The following is a 16,239-nucleotide window of genomic DNA, read 5'->3' as shown; positions in this document are numbered from 1 at the left end:
CTTATGTTCTGCATATAATTCTTCTAATACCCCTGTACTAGGTATTCCTTCTGCATGGGATGCTTTCTTCTAAATACTGGCATAGCTAAATCCAAACTTCAATCAGAAGTTCACTTAAATGTACTTTCTTAATGATGTTTATACTGACCACTCTGTTTAAAATTTCAGGGTATGTGTGGTGAAGATGCTTCCCAGGTGACTCAGTGGTAAAGAATCCTCCTGCCAATGTGGGAGACGTGGATTCAATCCCTGGGTCGGGAAGATTCCTCTGGAGTAGGAAATGGCAACCCACTCCAGTATTCTTGCTTGGAGAATCGCATTGGACAGAGGAGTCTGGCAGGCTATAGTCCATAGGGTTTCAAGGAGTCAGACATGACTGAGCAACTAAGTATGCACACATGTAGTAAAGATGACCAAGTAGGAAGATTCTTAACTCATGACTTTCTGCAAGCATACCAAAACTACAACTATTTACAGAGTAAGTATCTATAGAATAATCTTAAGACTGGCAGAAAAGATTTTTCTGCAACTGGAGATATAAAGAAGAAATCATAACAGAGATGGGGAGGAAGGACAGAGACACAATGTCGTTGAGACCCACACTGCCAGGTATGCAACCTGCACATGGGAGGATGGTCACAGCTGCAGGGTTCTCCCCAAGAAGCAAAGATTCCAGTCCCTGTAGCAGACTCCCTATCCTGGGCATCCTGTATCAGAGAAGAGTTCCTAGAACTTCTGTCTTTGAAGGCTTGCTGAATTTGCATTCAGAGAGCAGGAGGGGCTATAGGAAATAAGGACTCCACTCGTAAAGGGCATGCACAAAATCTCAACCCTTCAAGTCCCAGTGAAGAGGCAGTAATTTTAAAGGATTCTGGGCCAGGCACTCTGATCTTGGAGAGCCTCCTAGAAAAGCCAGAGGCGGCAGTCTCCCCTTGGAGATACAGACACTGGCGACAGTCATTTTGGGGAGCTCATTCTACCGCAGCACATTGATGCTGGCAAGTGATATTTTGGAGTCCTCGCTCTAGATTAATAGTGGTGAGGGACTACCTGCCCACCACCAAGCTGACACCAGCTCAGGGCCCTCTTGGACTGAGCAGCTAACCACTTCAAAACTTTGCCCTTCTCTCAGCAGGCCAGGAGTCATGCGGCAGACTGGGTCTGGCCTACCAGAGAACCCACAGTAGTCAGCTCTACCACAGTAGATGGGGCCATGCAGCCCAAACAGGCATATACCCCCAGAGCATATAGCTCCGATGACCAGAAGGAGGTATGCTGCTAGGCCCTAGGGGGCATCTACTACATTGAGATCACTTCTCAATGACGGGGAAATGTAACCAACCTATCTATCATATAGAAACAAACAGACAAATAGACAAAATAAGAAGACAGAGGAATATGATGCAAGGAACAAGACAAAATCTTATAAAATCTTAGAAAAAGAACTGAACAAAGTGGAGATAAGCAATCTACTTGGTAAGAAATCCAAGGTAATCTTCACAGAGATGCTCACTAAACTCAGAAGAACATGCATGAACATAGTGATAATTTTAACAAAGAAATAGAAAATATTAAAAAGTCCAAACTGAGCTGAAAAATACAATAACTGAAATAAATATACAAAAAAAAAATCAATGCTACATTAGATAATATAGAGTAACAAATCATCAAACTAAAGACAGAATAGTGAAAATTACCAGATTTGGAAAAAAAAAAAAACAAAACAGGAAAAAATAGTTTTAAAGACAGTTTAAGAGACCTCTGGGACAACACCAAGTTACTAACATTCATGTTATAGAGGTCCCAGAAAAAGAAGAGAGAAAGGGTCAGATAATTCATTTAAAGAAATAATAGCTGAAAACTTCCCTAACATGGTAGTGGAAACAAACAGCAGGCTTCCAGAAGCAAAGAGCATCCCAAGATCAACCCAAAGAATTCCAAACCAAGACACATCATAATTAAATGTTGACATTAAAGATAAACAGATAATTTTAAAATCAGTCAGAGAAAAACATATTACAAAAGGATCCACATAATAAAATAAGCTGACTTCATGGCAGTTCAAAAGCATCAATTTTTTGTTGCTCACCTTTCTTTATGGTTCAACTCTCATATCCAATCATGACTACTGGAAAAACCATAGCTTTGGCTAGACAGACCTTTGTTGGCAAAGTAATGTCTCTGCTTTTTAATATGCTGTCTAGGCTTGTCATAGCTTTCCTTCCAAGCAGAAAGTCTTTTAATTTCATGGCTGCTGTCACCACCTGCAGTGATTTTGGAGCCCAAGAAAATAAAGTCTTTCACTGTCTTCATTGTTTCCTTGTCTATTTGCCATGAAGTGATGGGACTGGATGCCATGATCTTCGTGTTTTGAATGGTGAGTTTAAAGCTAGCTTCTTTCCTCTCCTCTCTCTCTTTATCAAGAGGCTCTTTAGTCCCTCTTTGCTTTCTGCCATAGGGGTGGTGTCACCTGCATACCTGAGGTTATTGATATTTCTCCCAGAAAGCTTGATTCCAGCTTGAGCTTCATCCACCCGGGCATTTTACACGATGTACTCTGCATAGGAGTTAAATAAGCAGGGTGACAATATACAGCCTTGACTTACTCCTTTCCTGATTTGGATTCAGTCCATTGTTCTCTGTCTGATTCTAACTGTTATTTCTTAACCTACATACAGATTTCTCAGGAGGCAGGTAAGGTGGTCTGGTATTCCCATCTCTTTAAGAATTTCTCACAGATTGTTGTGATCCACACAGTCAAAGGCTTTAGCTTAGTCGATGAAACAGAAGTAGATGTTTTTCTGGAATTCTCTTCGTTTTTCTATAATCCAATGGATGTTGGCAATTTTGTCTCTGGTTCCTCTGCCTTTTCTAAATCCAGCTTCTACATATGGAATTTCTCAGTTCATGTACTGTTGAAGCCTAGCTTGGATAATTTTGAGCATTATTCAGCTAGCATGTGAAATGAGTGCAATTGTGTGGTAGTTTGAACATTCTTTGGCATTATCTTTTTTTGGGATTGGAATGAAAACTGACCATTTCCAGTCCTGTGGCCACTGCTGAGTTTTCCAAATTTGCTGACATATTGAGTGCAGCACTTTAATACTGTCATCTTTTAGGATTTGAAAAAGCTCAGCTGGAATTTCATCACCTCCACTAGCTTTATTTGTAGTGATGCTTCATAAGGTCCACTTGACTTCACACTCCAAGATGTTTGGCTCTAGGTGAGTGATCACACCATCATGGTTATCTGGGTCATTAAGATCTTTTTTATATAGTTCTGTGTATTCTTGCCACCTCTTCATAATATCTTCTGCATCTTTTAGGTCCGTATAATTTCTGTCCTTTATTGTGCCCATCTTTGCATGAAATATTCCCTTGGTATCTCTAATTTTCTTGAAGAGATCTCTAGTCTTTCCCATTCTATTTTTTTCCTCTATTTCTTTGCACTGATCACTGAGGAAGGCTTTCTTATTTCTCCTTGCTATTCTTTGGATCTGTGCATTCAGATGGATATATCTTTCCTTTTCTCCTTTGCCTTTAGCTTCTCTTCTTTTCTCGGCTATTTGTAAGGCCTCCTCAGGCAACCATTTTGCCTTTTTGCATTTCTTTTTCTTGGGGATAATTTTGATCACTGCCCCTTGTACGATGTTATGAACCTTTGTCCATAGTTCTTCAGGCACTGTGTCTGTCATATCTAATGCCTTGAATCTATTTGTCACTTCCACTGTATAATTAAAACAGTTCTGATTTAGATCATACCTGAATGATCTCATGGTTTTCCCTACTTTCTTTAAGCCTGAATTTTGAAATAAGGAGTTCATTATCTTATCCACAGTCAGGTCCTGGTCTTGTTTTTGCTGACTGTATAGAGTTTCTCTATCTTCAGCTGCAAAGAATAGAGTCAGTCTAATTTTGATGTTGACCATCTGGTGATGTCCGTGTGTAAAGTCATCTCTTGTGTTGTTGAAAGAGGGTTTTTGCTATAATCAATGCATTTCCTTGGCAAAACTCTGTTAGCCTTTGCCCTGCTTCATTTTGTATTCTAAGGCCAAACTTACCTGCTATTCCAGGTATCTCTTGACTTTCTACTTTTGCATTCCATTCCCCTATCATGTAAAGGACTTTTTTTTTTTTAGTGTTAGTTCTAGAAGTTCTTGTCAGTCTTCATAGAACTGTTCAAATTCAGCTTCTTTGGAGTTAGTGGTTGGAGCATAGACTTGGATTACTGTGATACTGAAGGATTTGCCTTGCTAATGAATAGGGATCATTCTGTCATTTTTGAGACTGCACCCAAGCACTGCATTTTGGATTTTTTTTTTTCCCACTATGAAGGCTACCCCATTTCTTCTAAGGGATTCTTGTCCACAGTAGTAGGTATAATGGTCATCTAAGTTAAATTCACCCATTCCATTCCATTTCAGTCCACTGATTCCTAAAATGCCAGTGTTCACTGTTGCCATCTCCTTTTTGACCACTTCCAATATACCTTGATCCATGGACCTAACATTCCAGATTCCTATGCAATATTGTTCTTTACAGTATCAAACTTTACTTCCATGACCAGTCGCATCCACAACTGGGCATTGTTTTTGCTTTGGCTCAACCTCTTCATTCTTTCTGGAGTTATTTCTCCACTCTTCTCCAGTTACTGTATTTGGCATTACCGACCTGGGGAATTCATCTTTCAGTGTCATATCTTTTTGCATTTTCATACAGGTATTCTATGCACACTGAAACAAAAAAAAAAGCTGTGGTATCAACACTTATGTTAGACAAAATAGATTTTAAAGCAAAGACTAACAAGAGACAAACAAAGATATTTTGTACTGTTGAAGAGATCAATCTAAAAAGAAAATATAACAATTATAAATATATATAAATATATATTTATATAAATATATATAAATATAAATCAGAAAAGAAAATATAACAATTATAAATATATATATACATATAAAATAAATACAACACAGGAACACTTGTATACATAAAGCCTATATTAATAAAATAAAGGAAAACTTGGCAGTAACACAATAGTAGTGAGGATTTTAAGATTTTGCTTACATTAATGGACTCAGCTTCCAGACAGAAAGTCAATAGGAAACACTGTCCTCAAATGATACATTACGCCAGGTGGATTCATTGATATCTACAGAGCATTCCATCCAAAACAGCAGAATACACATTCTCTTGAAGCGCACATGTATTATTCTCCAGGATAAACCACATGCTAGAACACAGCACAAATTTTTGAAGAATTAAATCATACTGAGCACTTTTCCAACTACAATGACTTAAGACTAGAAATCAACTACAAGATAAAAATTGCAAAAACCACAAACACATAGATGGTAAACAATATACTACTAAATAGCTAAAGGCTTGAGACTTCCCAGGCTGTCCAGTGGTTAAGAGCCCACACTTCCAGTGCAGGAGCTGTGGGTTAGATCCCTGATCAAGAAACTAAGAGCCTGCACAGCCAAAAAAATAAATGAAGTAAATTTTAAAAAATGCATTGGTCTGCTAATGTATGTTCATACTTGAATGCTAAGTCACTTTACTTGTGTCTGACTCTTGTGACGTTATGGACTATAACCTGCCAGGCTCCTCTGTCCATGAGATTCTCCAGGCAAGGATACTGGAGTGGGTTGCCATGCCCTCCTCCAGGGGATCCTCTCAACCCAGGGATCAAACCCAGGTCTCTTGTGTCTCCTGCATTGGCTGGCAGTTCCTTATCACTAGTGCATCACCTTGACTTCAAAACTAGATAAAGACAATACAGAAAAGAAAAATATATGCCAATATCACAGATGAACACATTCAAAAATATTTAACATAATATTATCAAGCTGAATTGAACAATGCATAAATAGAATCACACAACAAAATCAAGTGGGATTTATACCAGGAATGCAAAGATGATCCAATATTCTCATATCAATCCTTGTGATATATAACACCTTAAAAAAATGAAGAATAAAAGTCATATAATCATCAAAATAGGTACAGAAAAGCTTTTGACAAAATTCAACATTCGTTTATGACAAAAATTCTCAACAGAGTAGCTATAGAGGAAATATGCCTCAACATAGTGAAATCTATATATGACAAGCCCACAGCTAATATCAAATTCAGTGGTGGAAAGCTGAAAGCATTTCCTCTAAGATCAGAAACAAACCAAGAATGCCACTTATACCACCTTTATGGAAGTCCTAGCTATAACAATCAGACAAAAATATAAATGGAAGGAATCCAAATTGGAAATGATGCAAAACTCAGTTTTCAGATGACTTAATACTATACTATACATAGAAAATGATTTAATGAAAGAATTAATATTGTTAAAATAACCAAACTACCTAAGGTAATCTACAGATTCAATTCAGTATCTATCAAAATACCAATGGCATTTTTCATAGATCTAGAACAAATAATTTCTAAAATTTGTATGGAAACACAAAACATCCAAATAGCCTATACAATTGAACAAGAAAACAAAATCTGGGGTATCATGTTCCTTGATTTCAAAATGTACTTCCAAGCTACAGTAATCAAAATAGTGTGGAAATGAGAGCCCAGAAATAAGCCCACACACATATGGTCAGTTAGTTTAGAATAAATGATGCAAGAATATAAAATGAGGAAAGAGAAACCTTTTCAATAAATAATGCTGGGAAAACTGAACAGCTTCATACAAAAGAATCAAATTGGACTACTTTCTCACACCATATACAAAAAATTTAACTCAAAATGGATTAAAGACGTAAATGAAACCATAAAATTCCTAGAAGAAAACATAATATGTTCTTCATCATGAGACTTAATATTTTGGGGGATCTATCTTCTCAGGTAAGGGCAACAAAAGCAAAAATAAACAAATGGGACTATATCAAACTAAAAACTTAAGCATAGCAAAGGAAACTGTCAACAAAACAAAAGGTAGTCTAATGAAATATTTGAAGATATTTGCTAATCATACATCTAATCAGGGGTTAATATACAAAATATACAAAGAACTCATACAACTCATCATCAACAAAGTCAAACTTAACTAAAAAATAGGCAGAGGATCTGAATAGACATTTTTCCAAAGAAGACATTAAGATGGGCACAGACATGTGAAAAGATGCTCATCATCACTAATCACAGAGAAATGTATGTCAAAACTGCAATGAGCTATTACCTTACACCTATGAGAATTGTATTTACTGAAAAGGTAATAAATAAAAAATGCTGATGAGCATATGGAAAAAAGCAAAATCCTGTGCACACTTCATAGGAAGGTGTAGTTGGTATAGCCACTATGGAAACAGTAATAACTTTCTCAAAAGAATTAAGAAATTGAATTACTAAACAATCCAGCAATCCTCCTTTGGGGTATTTATCCAAATAAAATAAAAACACTAGCTCAAAAAGATGTATACATTCCAATATTCATTGAAGCATTATTTACAATAGCCAAGATACAGAAGCAATCTAAGTGTTCATTGATAGATGGATAATGAATATTTAGTATATATATATGTATACACACACACACGCACACACACACACACACACACAATGGAATATTGCTCAGCTCTAATAAAAATGGAATCTTGCCATTTGACACAACATGGATGGATTTGGTGGGTCTTATACTAATGAAATGACCAAATACCACATGATCTCACTTATATGTGAAATTCACCAAACAAACAAAACAAAATGAAAACAGAGTCTTAGATACAGAGAATAGACTGGTGCTATCAGAAGGTTGGGGTTGGGGGATGTAAAGTAGGTGAAGGAGATTAAGAGGTACAAACCTACAATTATAAATAAACAAGTTACCGGCATGTAATATACAGCATAAGAGTAAGAATATGGTTAGTAATATTGTAATATATCTGCTTGGGGACAGATGATTACTAGGCATACTATGGCAGTCATTTCATAATGTACTCAAAGGTCAAATCATTATGTAGTACACCTGAAATCTAACATAGTATTGTACACCAAGTGTATTTCAAAAAAAAATAATTTACATTTTAAAATATTTTAAATCACCACCTGCCTGCTTTGGACTGAGTTGTGTCTCCACAAAATTAGTATGTTGAAACCCTAACCCCTCTATAACTGTAGTTGGAGACTAGGCCTTTACAGAGATCAAATGGCACCTACATATATGAGACTGGAGTTTAAGAGTGAGGTTTAGAATGAAGATATAAATTAGGAAATTATTGGCATGTAAATTGCATTTAATACCATAAGACTGCATGCACTCTCCAAGGATATAAGCATAAAACAAAGAAAAAAGGAGTATGAAAATTGAGCCCTCAAGCATTCCAATAGTAAGAGGTTGTAGAACAGAAGATTCAACCAAAAAATATAGAGAGTAGGCAGCCATTTAGTTTTAGAAAAAGACAATGTGATATCCTGACAGACAAAAGAAGAAAATCTATCACAGAAGAGAAAGTAATCAACTGGGTCAAATGCTGCTGACTTGGCAACTATTATGAGGAAATGAGAATTGATCATTGATTTAAACAAACCAGAGGTCATTCACTATCTTGATACTAGAAGTTTTAGTAAAATGTTAAGGGCTAAAGACTCACAAGAATTGGCTCAAGAGAAAATGGGAGAAAAGTTAATGTAGACAACTTTTTTAAGAAGTCTTACTGCAAGTGAAAGTGGAGAAATCAAAATACTCTGAAGTCAAAAATATCATAATTTGCTTATGAATTGGAGTGGGACAAGAGAAAAAGGTAGAAATACAGGATGGCCTCAAAGTTAGGGATACAGCAATTGTCATTCACCGAGTAAGGAATGCTGCAGGAGTAGGGGAGGAAATTAAGATTAATTTCCATTCTATCTAAATGGAAATGTTTAATAGATTATAGGGCACATGAATATGGAGTCTAGGGAGGAAGTTCATGGCTGAAAATGTTATCGCCATCAGCATACAGAAGGTATTTAGAACTATGAGACTGGATAAGATCACCTTAGAGTACACTAAAAAAGAAAAGGCAGTTAGTAGAACTGCGATGCATCTGGAAGATAAAAAGAAACTAGTAATGCAGACTGAAGAGGCATAATTGGAAACAAGAAGAGCAGAAGTTTTGAAAAGCATTTCAGAGAGCAGAGAATGATTAACTGTGTCAAAGCATGATGTTGGAACAAATAAAAGAAGGAACAGAGACCTGAGCACAGTGTTTTAGAATTCGAGGTCACTGGTGATCTTGACGGGAGCAGTTACGGTGGACTGCTGGAGGTGAGAGCCTGACTGGAGTGAGCCCGAGAATGAGTGTGTCTGTGTGTGTGTGTGTGTGTGTGTGTGTGTGTGTGTGTGTGTGCTCAGTCATGTCTGACTCTTTGTGACCCCATGAACTGTAGCCCGCCAGGCTCCTCTGTCCATGGAATTTTCCAGTTAAGAATACTAGAGTGGGTAGTCATTCCCTCCTCCAGGGGATCTTCCCCATCCAGGGATCAAACCTATGTCTCCTGCATCTCCTGCGTTGGCAGGGAGATTCTTTACCACTGCACCACTTAGGAAGTTTCAAGAGTGAATTAAAAGAGAATAAATGGAGATGGTGAATAAGGTACAAATATTAATAACGCTCAAGAAGCTGTGCTGTAAAAGAAACCTAGAGACTGGGTGAAGGTTGGAAGGCGAGAAAAATTTAAAAGAATTTTGTTTTTTTTTTTTCTTTTTTTTTTTATATAAATTTATTTATTTTAGTTGGGGGCTAATTACTTTACAATATTGTAATAGTTTCTGCCATACATTGACATGAATCAGCCATGGGTTTACATGTGTTCCCCTTCCTGGACCCCCCACCCAGGAAAAATATCTGCATGCCTGTATTAGAGACGTTGGCAGGGGAAGGGAGCTGGTAGGACAGAGACACAACTGAGCTGGACTGGTTACTTTTCTATACAGTATTTTAAGAGGGCTACCCCTTGAGAGGCATGAAGCTGCCTCAGAGGGGACTCAGTTTTCTCTTGGAGTAAAACATTGGAAGCAAGTTCAGGAAGAAGGATGCAGACAAGGGGATTTTGCTAGTGATGGATTATGAATTCCAAAGATCATAGTAAAAGGCTTTTAAACAGTAGGGAAGGATGGCAACTGAGACAGACAGAGTTCTATAAGGATTCGAGTAAATGATGAGGGATGACCTCTATGTCCAGAGTTGCTTGAAATGACTGACATAAACAGAAGCCAATGAAACATTAAGTCCTCATGGACCCAAGGCAAGTACTGGTGGATCAGTCTGTTCTTGGGTCTTGGGAGAGCTGAGCGTCTTGGTATCTCTTCTTCCCACCTTTATGTTTGGCAACACAGCTCAGCATTCTGCCAAACTGTGTCCTGAACAGCGGCCTTAATCCTCTACCACTTAGGCTTCAAGGATATTGCTCATTTGCCAGTGTAGCAAAAGAGGACAGACATCTTTTTCATCTTTTCACTTTCCTGCTTTGAAAAGTCAGCTTTGTAGGGCTGTGAGATTGGTCAGGCAGTCCTCACCGCCTATGCTCTGAGCATCCACCTTTCATGGAACTGATTATTTGATAATATTCTCTTATTGCATTTCAAGAGAGATTTCCATGGGAAATGCAAGATGAATTTTATTTCACCTTGTTGTAGTAAAAGTCTACAGCGTCATCAAATCAAAAGCATCTCCCCTCCCTGACATTGCCCTGCCATGCTTAAACAGAAATCAGGGCAGCTATAAATTCAGAGGATGTTTGCACTTCATAGGGAGGTTTTGCACTTTCCACACTTTCACCTCTGTTACAAATGTTCTTCCAGAAATATTTCCTAGACAGCAGAGATGAGGGAACAAGAAAAGCAGTCCCAGACAGAGCATAAACACTATGTAAAAATGCTTTACTATGTGGTAATTATATTGACACACAGTTTTTATGTTTTAATAAAAATCTAAATGTGATGCAAAAGTCACTCCAAGGAGAGTTCAAAGCTTCCACTTTGAAACCACAAACTGGAGTTTTCAAATTAGAGAGCTATATTCTTAAACCACTGCTTGGAACTGCCAAGTGGCTAAGCATGTTTGCCAGAAATGGGAGAGGCAAACTGCTCAAGAAATTTTCCTAGAAATATAAGAACTGTTTGCTTAAACTGGAGCACTGGTTGGCATCTTCTCTGGGGTTGAAGGATTGACAGAAAGATTTTAGTGTAGATAATGGCAAGTTGTCTTGTGTCAATCTGTGTGTAAAGATGAGATGAAAGAATTCTAACTATAACAGACTTTGACGTATGAAACTGCTTACTTCTGAAGACTGATTTTTGTTTTACTAATGAGACAGGAAGTAACACATGACCACATGATATAAGGGTATATGCAGAAGCCTGCCATGTCTGCCAGGGCTTAATATCTTTGATTGCAATCTATAAGCATTTCTAGTTCACCTCAGTTCAGTTCAGCTCAGTTGCTCAATTGTGTCCAACTCTTTGCGACCCCATGGACTGCAGCACACCAGGCCTCCCTGTCCATCACCAACTCCTGGAGCTTGCTCAAACTCATGTCCATTGAGTTAGTGATGCCATCCAACCATCTCATCCTCTGTCGTCCCCTTCTCCTCCTGCCTTCCATCTTTCCCAGCATCAGGGTCTTTTCAAATGAGTCAGTTCTTCACAACAGGTGGCCAAAGTATTGGAGTTTCAGCTTCAACATCAGTCCTTCCAATGAACACCCAGGACTGCTCTCCTTTAGGATGGACTGGTTGGATCTCCTTGCAGTCCAAGGGACTCTCAAGAGTCTTCTCCAACACCACAGTTCAAAAACATCAATTCTTTGGCGCTCAGCTTTCTTTATAGTCCAACTCTCACATCCATAAGTGACTACTGGAAATACCATAGCTTTGACTGGATGGACCTTTGTTGGCAAAGTAATGTTTCTGCTTTTTAATATGCTGTCTAGTTGGTCATAGTTTTTCTTCCAAGGAGTAAGCCTCTTTTAATTTCATGGCTGCAGTCACCATCTGCAGTGATTTTGGAGCCCAAGAAAATAGAGTTCACCTAATGACATGAATTTTCCTTCCTCTACATAGTCCCAGAAATCATAACAGGGGACATGGAATCAGCCATGGCAGTGGACCTGAACCCCTGGGTAGAATACGAATTCAGAGTGGTGGCCACCAATCCAATTGGGACTGGAGACCCAAGCACCCCATCTCGAATGATCCGCACAAATGAAGCAGGTAAGAACATTGGAGAGTCAAAATTCTATCGGGTATGCCCCTAACCACTTTTTTAAAAATTACTTATTTTTAATTAAAGGGTAATTGCTTTACAATGTTGTGTTGGCTTCTGGCATACATCAACATGGATCAGTCATACATGTATTTACACGTCCCCTCCCTCTGAACGTCCCTCCCACCTCCCATCCCATCCCACCCCTCTAGGTGGTCACAGAGCCCTGGTTTTTGTTCCCTGAGTAATACAGCAAATAATCACTTTTAAAGCAATTTGAATTAACCATTATTGCTTTAGTGTAAGTTTTCCAAATTCACATACCTGAACATCATAAAACTATTTCCTTTAAGATAATTATTTCATTTTATTTGTTTTCAGAATGTTTTGTCCTTTTATCCACAAATACAGGTGTCTAGATGCTTCAATTTCCTCCCAACTCTTGCACTTGTCTTCAAGTTGAAGATGTTAGTTTCTGAAATTGAAGCTGTTAGTTTATGCGTCTAATTATGTACTCATTCAATATAGCAGATCCATAAAATTCAGAATAGATTGGCTGACCCTTTTTTTTCCTCCAGTGTTAGCAGTTACCTGTAATTATAGGCACCTTCTTAAAATTCTTTATGTGGCCTTCACTATCTGACCTGGTCTAAATTATACTTGGAAAAGACAAATTTTGCCTTAACTTGACCAACTTAGAAACACCAGCATTCTTCCAGTCTTTTAGAATAATGCGTCTCTGACAGAACATTTATAAAGATCACATAAGGAAATTTAACAGCTTTATTCAAAAACAAATTTTAAGGTATCTTGTTTATCACTTGGAAGAAGCAGAATTAAAAAGTTAATAGAGTTTTGATTACTTTGGACAAAGTCTTATTGAGATTTATCCTTTATGACCCTATTAAATTGTAGGTAAAGCATATTTGGTAAAGGACTAGTTTAGGCAGAGACAAATATCAACAATGTTGATGAGAATAATTAAAACAATAGAGAAATGAAGAGGGGGTAGATTATAGATACAAGAGAGAGAAACATTAATGTCTTTACACTCAGTGACAACGTGAATCTCAATCATTACAATATAAGTACAGTAAGGATGAGAATTTTGTCTTCTTTGTTCACTGTTTTATCATCAATGCCTCAAACAATGTCTGGCACTGGTACTCAGTATGTCTTTGTTGAAAGATTAAAAGAGACTGTCAGTTTCCTTCCCTTCATGTGCTGTTGCCCACACCGGGACCGACATCAGAGAAGCATGTACAGAGAGGACCAAGAACGGACTGAGTACATCGTGCATCACAGTTATTGAATCGGACCAAGAATGTGATTTGTGACTTCTTAGAAATCAAATGCAGTTTGTAATAATTAAACTATCGAAAGTGTTGGTTCCTTCTCTAAAACACACTCAGTCTCATTCTTTAAAAACAGAAAGAAAAGAATCATAAAGTGAGAATAATCATTACATAATGTGAGAATTACGTAATTCTCATAAAGTGAGAATAATCACTAAAAAGATGTTCAAATTCTTTTCGTATAAAAAGCACCAAAAAATTTAAAAATAGAGTAGTCTAATATGTTGGAAAAGATTCATTCACAGAAAAATCCAACTTTCTGCTTTTGTGCTTTGCCAATTACAAGTTGTTTTTTCTTGCTGCATTTTCAATAGTGGGAATTGTAAATTAAACATTAATTGCTCTGTTGGATTTCCATGCATTCTAAAATTAGCCATGCTTTCATTGTGTACAGGTGTTCATTAATTAAGAGTATAACACGTTAGTTGTTCCTCATTTTATATACTCACTGTGCAGATACTGAAATGACTGCCAACATTAGTACTTAGGCTCACATAGTTTCTAAAAAGCACTGCCTTACTTTGCATATTGTTAATTGTGTTTAAACAAAGGCAAAGATTACTGCCTAATTCAGATGCTCTCTATAAATATTCATTTCAAAAATAAATAATCCATTTGGGATGACTAATTCCATATACTATTTTAGACTTCCAATAGTATAAATCTCTTCATGCTATTAAAAAGTACTTTAACAAAAGCACTGCCACATTTCAAGCTAAATCATATTCAGATGATGCTTTTTAAAAGGCTTGTCCCTCATCTATTTCTGCTGCTACTTCCATCAAATAGTGCCTGTCTGTCCATTTTATCATGAGTTCTACATACATGACATACTCTAGTCCATTAAAATCTTATGGAAGAGGAGAGAAATAGCATGAAAATGCACGAAACACTCTTTTTTGAAAATGAATTGAGGAAGGCTGTACTGTGCGCTTTATGCCTCTTGTGCTTTGGTAACACACCAGGCTAGAGCTCCTAATGGTGTTGAAGCAAGTGTTGAGTTTTGTCCCTGCCTTGTCAGGCAGCACAGATTAGAAGGGACACCAGCATCCTGAGACACCCTCTCAAGCACTGCACTCTGCCCCCACTGAGTACATGCCCTGTATTTTAAAAGATGACGCTGTTGTAATGGACCAAGTATTCTTTGAAAAGCAATGGAGCTGCTTGGAAGGGAACAGGTCTCACACTCAGGATATTGAGTTGAAAGCTTTATGTCCCTTTAAATTCTCCTCTTTACTGGAATATTCTAAACCCAAAGCACTTTTAGTAAAGTGTTTTTACCTTAGATTGTTTCTTGTCCACATGTACCAAAAGGTTAAATTTTCTTTGCAATATCCCATAGGGTATATTTTGAATTTTACAGTCATCCAAATACTCTTAGTAGTCAATAAATATGAGATACATTGGTTTAGTCAACTTATTATAATTAGGATGTCAAAATAGTCATACAAATACAGGTTTCCCCAGCTATCCAAAAGAGAGGCATTCCTATGAAAATTTTGTAAGTCAAAATGCCATCAAGTGAAGAATTTTCATTTCATTTAGCGCTCAATTTCTTTGAAATTTTCATTTTTCACCTTTTTTCATAGAAGTGAAAATCTCTTCTGGTTTCTTTCAGTTAGTGAAGCAGTTGCTAATGTAGATAAACCAAAGTACTATAAAGCAAACTTTTGAAAAGCAAGGGATACCTGTATATATTTACACTTTAATGTATGTTTATATTTATTTATTTACAGTTCAATTTTCTTACAAGTTTTACTGAGTTAGCGACAGAGAGAGAGAGAAAGGGGTACATATAACTCTGTGTTTAATTTTGGAAATGTGTTACAATCTTTAAATTACTACGTAAGTTTGTACTGAATAGTGGGAATCTTTTTCTACCATTTAAAAAGATAATAATCAAGAGAGAAAAATGAGATTTTAAAAAATGAATTTGAAATGTACATTCTCATAGAAATAACAAAATATGTAAATATGAATTTAGCAACAGCAATTCTCATGTAATTGAACAATTCTCTTATTTAATTGAACTTTAATATTCTGTAAGTCACATATTTATAACAGCAATTGTTGAAAGACAGATGAAAAGGAGAGAAGATTGTGTTCACAATGTAACCTACAATTTAGAAAGATTTGGTTTTCTCTGTTGTATAAAACTTCTATTATCAAAGCTCTTGATATAAATCTCAATACTTGCTTTTTTATTTCAAATTGTAATGAATTGATAGAGAAAGAGAAATAAAAGAAGGTGCTGCCTAATACCTATAATTAAGAGTTTCAGGTTCAGAGTTAGGCAGATCTGGGTTAATGTTCTTCTCTGCCACTTACTAGCAATAAACATAGGTAAGCTGTATGCACTGTTCAAGGCTCAATTTTCTCACTTGTAAAATGGAAATAATATAGCAATCTACTCCCTTGGACTATTGTATTAAATAAGATAATGCAGGTGAAGAGCTTGGCACACATGGTAAGTGCTTAATACTAGCTAGTTACTACTATTATTTTTTATGATGAGTTTAAATTTTATTACTGTATTAAATAGAAATTTAAACAATAGTGATTATGCATGAGTTGCCATTTTCATATAGAGGAAAATTTTCAGATTAAATATATGTTTGTCAACATAGTAAGAGCCATCTAGTCTCTTGGCTTGTAGTGGGCTTCTTCAAGACACCATCCTGTTGAGAAGTCTCC

The 16,239-nt window shown here is 36.8% G+C and overlaps 1 protein-coding gene across 1 annotated transcript in view; it reads left to right on the top strand.

Annotated features, from left to right (window-relative positions):
* Window positions 1-16,239, top strand: part of CNTN5 (contactin 5) — a 1,514,795-nt gene that overhangs the window by 1,423,689 nt on the left and 74,867 nt on the right. The window contains exon 19 of the mRNA XM_081545335.1: window positions 12,049-12,198. Within this exon, the coding sequence (XP_081401461.1) occupies window positions 12,049-12,198 (150 nt within the window). The remainder of the gene's footprint in view (window positions 1-12,048; window positions 12,199-16,239) is intronic.

This window comes from Giraffa tippelskirchi, chromosome 11, assembly GCF_054371585.1.
Source record: "Giraffa tippelskirchi isolate mGirTip1 chromosome 11, T2T-mGirTip1v1.2.pri, whole genome shotgun sequence".
Classification (NCBI taxonomy): domain Eukaryota; kingdom Metazoa; phylum Chordata; class Mammalia; order Artiodactyla; family Giraffidae; genus Giraffa; species Giraffa tippelskirchi.
Note: the sequence above shows the minus strand (reverse complement) of the source record. Positions and strands in the feature narration are given on the sequence as shown.